We start from the raw sequence: 11,383 nt of genomic DNA, 5'->3' as shown, positions 1-11,383 counted from the left end.
CAGTTTTGGGGTTCCCGGAGGATGTCATCCATATAATCAAATCAACATGGCCTTACTTAGGAACCAAAACAACAAGTTGCATTCCTCAAAGAAGCCAACAATATACACTGACACTGGATGAACTCTTCTTGGCTTTACCTGCATTATAGTGAAGTGTGCATGGTGGAAACACTGGGCGTATTTTGCGATGATGTCAAACATATAACTAAGGTGGATTTCTTCTATTTCTTGAAATTGCTGAAATTGGAAAATATCACAGTTAAAAGTCACAAAAACTATGCTGGTATGAAGGTTCAATTATATAGTTCTACTTGTCAGTTAAGCTTAGCAACTTAGCGAATTAGCAACTGGCCAAATAAATAATACTAAGGCCACACCGATTTAATTTTATGGATGACATCCTCTGAAGACCCCCAAACTAGTGTGCGCGGTCGAATAAAAAAAAAAATTCCGGCGAAAATAAAAATGCTACTAATAATATAAACCACAGGAATACAAAGCTGGTATTGTGAATTCGCGGCAGTACTTAGCAACGTATACGACAAGCCGGCACATGCTGGCTTTTTGCGGCATTTATGAATCGGTACTGTACTTATGTACTGAGTTCTTGAGTCGCGGAGTTTCGATTTCGATAGCCTGGGTGCTCGGCTCCGTTTTGTCGCTGACTACCATGGACTACCCAGGCCTAGAGCCAGGCCAGAGCCTCGGTGGACGTGATCTTTTTTTTTTTTTTTTTGAGGGCGACAGGCGAAAATCAATGCGCACGCGGATGTCATCCATAAAATTAATGCAGCGTGGCCTAATATAATAATAATAATAATAGATCTCTAGATTTCCGATATATCTAAAAGCAATAACACATAATAAAGGTACAAAATTAAGGCACAGGACTAACATGACAAGATACAAAATCTATCACAGATAAACTTAATAACTTGTATCTACAACAGCATCAGACAAAACTATAATAAGTGCTATTCATTGTAGATCATTTTTGCAGAGCATGTTCATACTTACATTGCTTGTGTCTGTCATTTTCTTGGTAAAATCTACTCTAGTGTTCTCGTACTTTTCAACTAGTTGTGTGTAGTCTTCCTCTGTAAGGATGAAAAACAGGGGTGAGGGAAAGAGTACCAATAACTGACTAGTGATGCATACGTAAACCCACATTTAGGTTCAGGTCCTGATTCAAGTCCAGAGGTTTAGGTTCAGTTCCAGACCTAAACCCATGGCATATACAAAATTGCATGTTGGCAACCTTGCAATGTTGTCTGGTTGAAACTTTGGCCACATAACATGGAGGCCGGTACTTGACGATGCAATGTTTTCTTCATTTTGCAGCAAAGATTTTGCAATCTACGGAAGGTTTTAGGTGGTTTGGAAAGAAAAGGGGTAATGTGAAATGGTCTTTTATGGTAATGAGTCCGGACTCAGTTCTTGACTTTTAGGTTTTTTTGGACTTGAACCTAAACATTGTTACAAGTCCGGATCCAAGTCCAGCGAACCGGTATGCAGCACTATAACTGACTAAGTAGTAAAATTGTTCATCAAGTTATGGTTCATCTTATATGACTAATATTAATAGTCAGACAAAATTCATTACTTTCCATATACTTTCCTGGATACTTGCTTTGCATTATTTTTTAATACAATCTTACATAAACCAACAAAAAGACAAAGTTTTACAATTATTCTTAGGACAAATAGCAACAAAGAACAGGTGAAACTTACTTGCTTTTGTAAACTTCGCCTCTGCCTGTAAAGAAATAAGACAAAAGGCACAAGTTGTAAGTGACACTAATGACCAGAAAGTCACAATATACACAATGTCATCACTCACACTCACTATCACTATCTTGTCTAGTCATGTAAGGGTAAAATTTCAAACTTTGAAATATGAATGCTGTGGGTTTCTGTATAATTCCTAGAAAACATTATATTGATCCAAACATTAGTTATGTATTTAGTGTTGTCTTTAGTGATGTACCAGATGGTACTTAATACAATTGGCAAAGGCAAATAGCAAAAAAATTTCAACAACAAAATTTCAATTGATGTGCCATGCCCCAAAATGTTGCCATCTTACCTTCTCTACTTCCTTTGGACTAGCTCCTTCTCTCTTTAACCTCTCGTACTCAAGACATCTTGTGTTGTAGTTTTCTTTTGCCTAAGAAAACAAAAGTAATTTCTACATTATACCAGTACCTGACTTTTAGTTTCACAGCAACAAACTACGACCAACATTATTCTGGAAATCAATAAGCAATACCAATAACTATTACTAAATTCTCCCTTATCTTTGCTACAGTGAACATACATAGAGGAAAATGTGAGGAAAACATGTGGAATTCTGCAAATGATATGGCTTTCCATGTTGTTAGAAGTTCAGGTCACACATAAGAAGGCATCACCTTGAGGACAGCAGCTGTTGTGCCCTGGAAACTTGTGACCACGTCTGCTGTAGGTTGGACTTCTTCTTTTACCTGAAAAAGTACAAAAATTAGTAAAGTTAACCCATTTGTGTAAAGCAGTGGCTTGATCACCAGCTACATGTACATTGTACATGTATGGGCCATTGTCAGGCCTCAAAATTAACATTTCTTCCTATTGTCCCAGCACTGTCCCAAAAATAAATTTCAATTGTCCTAAAGTGAGGATGAACTGTCCCAACCTGTTTTTTGGGAAGTATTGTATAAGTCTATGACTTCAACCTGAAGTCAACTTTATTTTGCTTACATGTATGTTCACTCCCAGGTGCACTATAATTGCAGAGTGGACAGGAAATTCGGGGGGACTTTCCTGGATCCAAAAGCTGGGACGTGTGCCTGATAGACAAGGGCTGACATTCTGATGTTGATTATTTTTCTATTGTCCCAAAAGTGTCCCAAATTTTTAGTGTCCCAGCCTAAATTTTAGTGGTCAGTGGCTATTGGACCACCTAAATTTTGAGTCCTGCATTGTTTCGGATTATGTCACATTACAAGGTGCCTGGTGGTGTCCCTACTATACTGTACCTAATGATTTCAATACAACATGACAGCCTAGGTACATGTACATGTAGGGCCAGTAGACAGAGGTCCTTACTTTTCGAGCACGAATATAGCAAATGTGTACCTCTTGTTTATTACAGAAGGCGTTAACTTTTGGATTGCTATTATGCAATCTATTTCTAATATTTCTGAGTTTCAACACAGTCAAACCTGTCCAAGCCGGCCACCCAGGGGACCAAAGAAAAGTGGTCACCTTGGACAGGTGGTCTCCTTGAAGAGGGTCACCTCACAACATGACTGAGACATGAATGGTTTCCAAGTCAAGATATTCTAATGTCAAATGCTGTAAATGCATGTGGGGAGGGTGGCACATGGAACAATTTACCTCGAACAAAAACATCATACAAGGAAAACTGGCTGGTTTCTCCATGATTTCTCATTAGTTATCATCATTAATCAACATGATCAAAAATGATGTGGTCATCATGGGCAGGTATCAGGCTTGAGCGGACCCAACTCAGGGTGGTCGCGTTGACCAGGTGGTCACCTTGGACAGGTTGCTTAATGCTTGTGTCAATGGGGAAAATATTTGGGACCGAGAAAAAGCGGTCACCATGGACAGATGGCTTGCTTGAAGACTGTGGTCTCCTTGGCAGGTTTGACTGTACTGGTAAATTTTTCTGAGCTGTACAGCATGACTTACAGACTTGTGTTTGTTGCGCTGTTCCTCGCCGTACTTCTGTAGTTCCTTGGCCACCTCCTGTAGCCTGTGCACCAGCTCAGTGTACACGGTAGCCATCTTCTCATTCATCATACGGATGATCTGCCACACGGGAGAGAACGTCCTGGTACAGGGGGGAAGATAGGACATGTTTCTCATGCTGAAACTGGTTGCACTTCTACCCTGAATTCTGTATCTGTATTGGTATTGCCGGTATAACCGCCTTTAAGGTGTCCTCCCTGGCTAATTTGGCATTTTAGCTTTCCATCGTTTTCTCACAAAGAAATTTAGAAAGAACTATAGTTGTACTGAATATTGATACCTGGGTACAAAAGGGTTAAGAATATGATTTTTGGGACCATATGGATGACGTCATCACATTTTATTGCCCCAAATGTAATTATTTTTAAAGTTATAATATAGCACTTTGGTACAAGTAACTGAAATAAAAGTATGATTTTCATCTGCATAATGGTCAAAGCTACAAACGTACGTTTGCACAAATTGATATCTACTAATTACCCGTAGTTATTAGAGATCAGAATAACTAAATTTTAATTAGGTAATTAGGTTATTCTCTAATAACTACGAATGATTAGTAGATATCAATTTGTGCAAACGTACGTTTGTAGCTTTGACCATTATGCAGATGAAAATCATACTTTTATTTCAGTTACTTGTACCAAAGTGCTGTATTATAACTTTAAAGATAATTACATTTGGGGCAATAAAATGTGATGACGTCATCCATATGGTCCAAAAAATCATATTCTTAACCCTTTTGTACCCAGGTATCAATATTCAGTACAACTACAGTTCTTTCTAAATTTCTTTGTGAGAAAATGATAGAAAGCTAAAATGCCAAATTAGCCAGGGAGGACACCTTAAGCTTAACACATCAGCTTCGCAGGCACGCGGTGCAGCGGCAGCTGGCTATATTACACCGATCGACTTGTTACACCTAACCCTTGAACTTCTAGCTCTAGACATTGTTTAAAGCTATCTATTGACAATGCCCCTACTGTACTTGGTGACAGTGAGTTCCACTCTGCGATAGTTCTAGGAAAGAATGAATTCTTGAACGCCTCAATCCTTGGTTGATAACTCTGGTACTTGAAAGCATGGCTATTTCTTGTTCTCTTTTGGGATGGTATTAGGTAATTAGTAGTTGGGATGTCCACCAGTTTATTAGTCATTTTGTACATCATGCACAGTCTGGACATCTTTCTTCTGTCTTCCTGTGGGGCCCAATGTAGGTTTCTTTTCATTTCCGTGACACTAGCACCTCTTTCATAGTTGTTCATACAGAATCTTGCAGCTTGATTCTGCACCCTTTCCAGTTTGTCTTTCTTTGTATTGACATGGTTTTGACTTTGTATTGGTGCGAATTGATGACAGGGGGCACTAAATAATGATTGGTGACCTAGCACATCAAAACACACCAAGCACACCCATGCACACAGACTTCTCACTTTGGAATAGGAGAGAAAATCAGACATATTTGTCACTACCACTGGTTGCACTTCTACTCTGAATTGACAGGGGGCACTTTTTTAATGGTGACATAGCACACCAAAACACAAAGTTCTCACTTTGGTTCTTTACACACATGATTTGCAAATGACTGTTGAGTGTGAAACAGAAATATTGACATTGCTACAAGTATCCTATTGAACTGGGCCTAAGCTTCGAGTACACAAATCTTTCTGTAGATTTTTTTTATATTTTATTCACATGGATTTTTGGGCATTGGATAGGAAGCACTTGTTGTGCTTATGTAAATCCGCTGCTCATAAAACATAATACAAATGAAAACATAAAAATTACATAAAGTATAGCATTAACATAAAATGAAAGTGGCTGGCGCACCAATACCTAGCATAACATTATTGAGATTGGTCAAATCTTCCAGAGTGGTGGATATACAAATGTAGTTAAACACAATATCAAAGATACGGCAGTTAGTAGGGTATGGGAGGGAGGGGCTACCTGTAAGAAGTAAAGTACATAATGTGGCGTCGTTTACATTGAGTGGGTCGGAAGGAAGTATGTTTTCAAGATGAAGGCAAGATATGGATAACAACATTTGGTCCTTTCAGTATTATAAAATTTGCAATGTAATAGATAGTGTTCTGGTGTCTCATTTGGATGCCCACATTTGCACTCGGGACTACTGATACAGTGATGCTGGAATAGATTCTGTAGATTTGAAATAAAGGTTAAAATACACCTTCTTTCAACTTTCTGTTTTGAAAATGCAGCGTGCAATGGTCACATATAGTATACAGATTTATATCATACCCGGGCCGCGATAACGTTCGATAACGGGTTCCGGACCAGGCCGTACTTAACGGTACGGCCCGGTCCGTAACCCGTTATCGAACGCTTCCATGGCTTCCATAAAACGATTCAAACGCGTTTCGCCCTACCCGCTTGTGCCCCTTTCGAAAATTCGAATACAGAATCCAGACGTTGGAATTGATGTTGTTGCATTTTAGGGTTTAGTGGCACCAACTTTTGGCTCATCTTGCATTGAAAGGCGTGTTTTCTTGGGTGGGTATGACATAAATAAAATACAACACGGTGTATTCCGCATCGCCCTCGGTCCCGGCCCTCCCGCGAGTCGGATCGCCCTCCGGCCTGCGGCAGTCGGGCCGATACCTCGGGCAATACGGAATACCCCGTGTTGTATTCTATACATGTATATACATTATTTAGAATACTCACCCTTGTTGACTGCTGTTAGCAGCTTGCTTGGCCAGCTTGTTCCAGGACTTGGAGTTCAACTCCTGGACACTGGCACTGCACACAAAAATAATTTCATGAAAAACATGATGAATTTTTCACACAACATATTCTAGAAGTCAAATTCCAAAATTAAACTTCACATCATAGCATGAACTTCCTGTTTTTGGCTTACAAGCCACTTCCATGCAGCTGCTTACATGTACATTTTGGAAAGCTGCACGATTGTTACAATGTACAATGTAGTGTTATACTGTTAACTAGTGGGTTGTTCACTTCAATAAAGTCTCTTGCCAACATGATGAAGTCATTCACAGAAAGCTACATGATTATTCCAAGCCTAAATTGTATGATAGAAAGGTGCAAAAATGGCAAATAAAATGATCCTAAATTATTAAATAAACTTTTACTTAGGCCACACCAATTTAATTTCTTGTTTAACGGATTTTCAAGAAAAATAATGGAGCGGGCGGGCGAAAAAAATAAATAAATAAAAACAGGCCTAGACATCCTACATGTATTATGGCCCAAAATTGTACCATCGGCTGGTTCAAAATTTAAACAATGAATTTTGAACTTTTAATGATACCATTGCATTGAAAGATGGAATAACTGTAACAACTACAGGTAGGATGAAAAGGACTGTTTTCAACTGTTCATGGCAAAATATGAGCATTTTGCAGTTGATTCTGAATTTTTATTTTTATTTGCATATCAGAAAAAAATGCAGCTGGCGAATCCGTTAACCAAGAAATTAAATTGGTGTGGCCTTAGTTCTGTTCCTACAGACTATCATCAAGATAAATCTGACCTTTCTCGTAGATATTCCACCATCTCCTTGACTGAGATCTGTCCATGTTTCATGTTATGGTACACCACATCAAAACCATTGTTTTTCTCCCCCTGTAAAAAAAAACACACACAAAAAACATTGAACATTTAAGAAAATCAATATTCTACAAATTGGATACATTTGTATGTATTTTGCCTTAGCTCACTGTAGTTCTACAGTAACTACATGTAATACTCAAATACTACTAAACATTCAAAAGACAAAACCCTTCCATACTTGTAACATCTGTGTCCATAATATCATCAGGGTCCATAATATCGCCACCTTGAGAAACAGTGTGCTTAAACTTAAAGATATTTTTACTGCAACATACCCTAGGTATGTACATTTGAGGTGTGAAGGAGTGCATACCAAAAGTATGTTGCAGTAAAAATATCTTTAAGCACACTGTTTCTCAAGGTGGTGATATTATGGACCCTGGTGATATTATGGACACAAATGTTTGTGGTAGCAATTAAATAAATTAGCCAGACAGAAAGTATAAGATATGGAGATAAAAAAATGAGATTATAGAAACAAGGAATAAACTCGCAGGGCATTTTTTAATCCTTTAGTTTCCAGCTAATCTGAAGTGTACAAAATATGTCAGTCTTTTTGATGATGTCATTTTCATATACATTGTATATTGACGTATATTCTGTGTGATAACAGCTCAGTACCAGGTGTTACAGTTAGGGGGACTTATTAACACCTCTGAATAATTTACTAGTAAAGGGCATTGGAAGAAAGGTTTTGTGCAAAACCTGTATAAAACATGCATCTCTAGCCTAATGTTCAGTTTTAGAGGCCTTTAAAAGCTGATATTGCTGACACTGCATAATTCCAATTGGGAATGCATAATTCACATGATCATGATTGATGGAATTGTCTTCAAAAGTCATTCAACTTTATGGTTCCTTTTAAGGCTAGTACAAAGTCATGTACACCTGGAATAAAAGCCTCATAAGGCCACACCAATTTAATTTGTTGGTTCTCGGATTCGCCTCTTCATTTTTTTCTGATTTGAAAAAAAAAAAAAAAAGATTCTGGTTCTGAATCAACTCAAAAATGCTCATATTTTGCCCCCAACAGTTGAGGAAATTCCTTTTCTTCCTAGCTGTTACAGTTTTTTCCATCTATCAATGCAGTGGTTTGATTAAAAGTTCAAAATTTATACTTTAAATTTTAACCCAGCCTTTTTTGTTGACTTCATGGCTCATATTGTAGCATTTGGGGCTATAATAGGATGCCTAGACCTGTTTTTATTTTTATTTTTTTTCGCCCTGTCGCTTCATATTTTTTCTGAAAAAAATCCGAGAACCAACAAATTAAATTGGTGTGGCCTAATGTATGGAAGCCCACACCACACTGCCAGGTTGACTCTACATAGCACGTCGGCAAAACGTACTGCGCCTGCGCAGAACCCCGTATTTTTGCGTTTTTCGTTGGGTTTTTGGTCAACGTTGCATCAGAATTTTGCCTGTTGCAGAGGATATTCTTTCCGACATAACATTTGGAAACTGCTGTCGAAATGCTAACCTTATACGAGCGAATACAACCTTATATGAGACATTCTGCCTAAATGCTATATACAATACATTACGGGTTTCGTGCAGGTGCAGTACGTTCTGCCGACATGCTACTCTACACAGACATACAATCCGTTAAACCAGGGCTAGAAATACTGAGTGCACCTTAGTGCACCCAAAGTTGGAGCTGTGCACCCAATTTTTTTCCGTGGCTTCAATATTTTTGTAGGTTTGCATATGTACTCTCATCTGCCGAATAAACATACCCCCCGGAATAAACGTACCCCCCGGACAAATCTTCAAAATCAAATAAACATACCCCCGGAATAAACGTACCCCCCGGAAAATTACCAAAATTGACGGGTAACCTGTGTCTCTTGTACTAAAATGCGCCCTTACTGATATATGCACAAATCTTTAACTGTTATTTGCAATTAGGAATTTAAATAGACAAAAAAAAAGAGCATTTAATATTTCGTATTTTGATAAGCACCACCCATGACAATAGAACATTCAGACGAATTTATGCACTCGGTGATTGCAAAAACCGGCCCGAAAATGACAAGTTTCTCGCTACAATACGCGTTTATAAACGTCTTCACGTCGATGATTTGTCAATTTTTTTCACACGAAGTTGAAAAAAATTACTGGTTTTCAAAAAATCAATAAACGTACTGTGCAATTGTTAAATGTATAGCAGTATACAGAATATTATTATCAATAATATTAACAACTTATAAGTCTCAAAAAAATAATAAAATCATTCTTATAGTACTTTCCTTTAGAATTATGAAACATAAGTAGTTTTTGCTGATATTCTACATATTTCATCCTATATTATGGTGCATCCCAAAAAATTTTTGTGCACCCAGTTTTTTAGGTTGGGTGTACCTGTGCAACTTCCCAACAAGATTGGCAATGAAAACGTACATTGCCATGGCAACGGTGGTTGCTGTTAGGGTTATTGTTTGCATGGCACTGGCATTAAATCTAGACAGATACAGTGCATTCCTCCCGAGTGTACAGTGAACAAGCCCTGGGGTCACAGAAAGTAGGGCCATCTGGGGCAGACAAGTCTTCCCAAGGGTTTCCAGGAATGTGGGAATAGATGTGGGTCAGAGACATGCCTGTGGACATTCCATTCCTGTGGACAAAATGCCTGTACCATTCCTAGAATTCTTGCAAACTGCACACAATACTGTACCATTAGGCTCCTCCCTGAGACATTGCCAAAAATAAATTTGGAGCCCTGTTTAAACGCTAAGCCCTTCCCATGTGACCTGATTAAGTGGATGGAGCGAACACTACTGAGATGATGAAAACCCAGACGACTATTTCTGGGGTCACAGTAGGGGTGTCCTGCAGATGTACATTATGTAAAGCATTGATCCGTCTGGGCTTCTGCAAATCAAGATGATGTTTCATGATGCCAACCATTTACTGATCAAAGTACTACTAGTATTCAGTGACCATAACACAGATGTTTTTTCCAAGATTATTTCTATTCTTAATATGTGGTGTCAAATGTCAAATGGCCAAGTACTAGTGGCTAGGCTAGATCAAGACAAGAGTTCAATGAATCGTGGCATTCATCATTTCATGGCTACATGTCGATGTTTTGTCCTTGGGAAAGGCACTTCACACAGCTCAGGTGTAAAATGGGGGCCCGCATGCCCTTTTCAGTAGAGCGTAATCGGCCATTTCACTTCAACGTAGAGCGTAGACGGACCACTCTGATTTAACGTACAGCATAATTGGCGCATTTCACGTAGAGCGTATTCGCCGTTTTAATTCTACGTAATGCATTGTAGCCACTTGGAATTTATTGTAAAGCGTAATCGAGAGGTTTCCGAATTCAGCGTAGAGTGTTGTCGGGACCCCCCCTTACAGGCCCTCTAAAATGGGTACCTGACTTTGGTGGGGGCGTTAAAGCAGTGAGTAGTACATATGTACATCATTTTGCAGTGCAAATTTTTGACTACTGGGGATTTCAGGTAATTAGAAGATCTAGATTTAGATGAAGAAAAATGAATGTTCTCCAACTCAAAAAGAAATTAACTCACCAGATCAGAAATTTTTGACTGAATAGCTCAGTGAGTAAATTTCTTTTTGAGTTGGAAAACAGTTTATTTTTCTTCATCATGTATTTTACCAACTAGGCCACACCAATTTAATTTCTTGGTTAACGGATTTTTCTAGAAAAATAATGGAGCGGGCGGGTGAAAAAAAAATAAAATAAAAACAGGCCTAGGCATCGTATTATGGCCCAAAATGGTACGATAGGAGCCATGAAGTCAACACACCAGGCTGGTTCAAAATTTAAACAATGAATTTTGAACTTTTAATGATACCATTGCATTGAAAGATGGAATAACTGTAACTACATGTAGGATGAAAAGGTCTGTTTTCAACTGTTCAGGGCAAAATATGAGCATTTTGCAGTTGATTCTGGATTTTTATTACCTCCATGAAATGGAAGGTATTGTTTTTGGCGCGTCTGTGTGCGTGTGTGTGTGTGTGTGTGTGTGTGTGTGTGTGTGTGTGTGTGTGTGTGTGTGTGTGTGTG

At 38.5% G+C, this 11,383-nt stretch overlaps 1 protein-coding gene across 4 annotated transcripts in view; it reads right to left on the bottom strand.

Annotated features, from left to right (window-relative positions):
- LOC109476089 (F-BAR domain only protein 2-like) overlaps positions 1 to 11,383 on the bottom strand; it is a 59,991-nt gene that overhangs the window by 39,738 nt on the left and 8,870 nt on the right. For all 4 annotated transcript variants that reach the window (XM_019776951.1, XM_019776954.1, XM_019776953.1 and 1 more), the window contains exons 2-9: positions 7,268 to 7,359; positions 6,439 to 6,513; positions 3,694 to 3,835; positions 2,412 to 2,483; positions 2,087 to 2,167; positions 1,732 to 1,756; positions 1,018 to 1,097; positions 139 to 237 (exon numbers count right to left, since the gene is read on the bottom strand). In XM_019776951.1, the coding sequence (XP_019632510.1) occupies positions 139 to 237; positions 1,018 to 1,097; positions 1,732 to 1,756; positions 2,087 to 2,167; positions 2,412 to 2,483; positions 3,694 to 3,835; positions 6,439 to 6,513; positions 7,268 to 7,359 (666 nt within the window). The remainder of the gene's footprint in view (positions 1 to 138; positions 238 to 1,017; positions 1,098 to 1,731; positions 1,757 to 2,086; positions 2,168 to 2,411; positions 2,484 to 3,693; positions 3,836 to 6,438; positions 6,514 to 7,267; positions 7,360 to 11,383) is intronic.

This window comes from Branchiostoma belcheri, unplaced genomic scaffold, assembly GCF_001625305.1.
Source record: "Branchiostoma belcheri isolate BF01 breed outbred unplaced genomic scaffold, Haploidv18h27 scaffold36, whole genome shotgun sequence".
Taxonomy (NCBI): Eukaryota; Metazoa; Chordata; class Leptocardii; order Amphioxiformes; family Branchiostomatidae; genus Branchiostoma; species Branchiostoma belcheri.
This window is presented reverse-complemented; position numbering and strand designations above follow the sequence as displayed.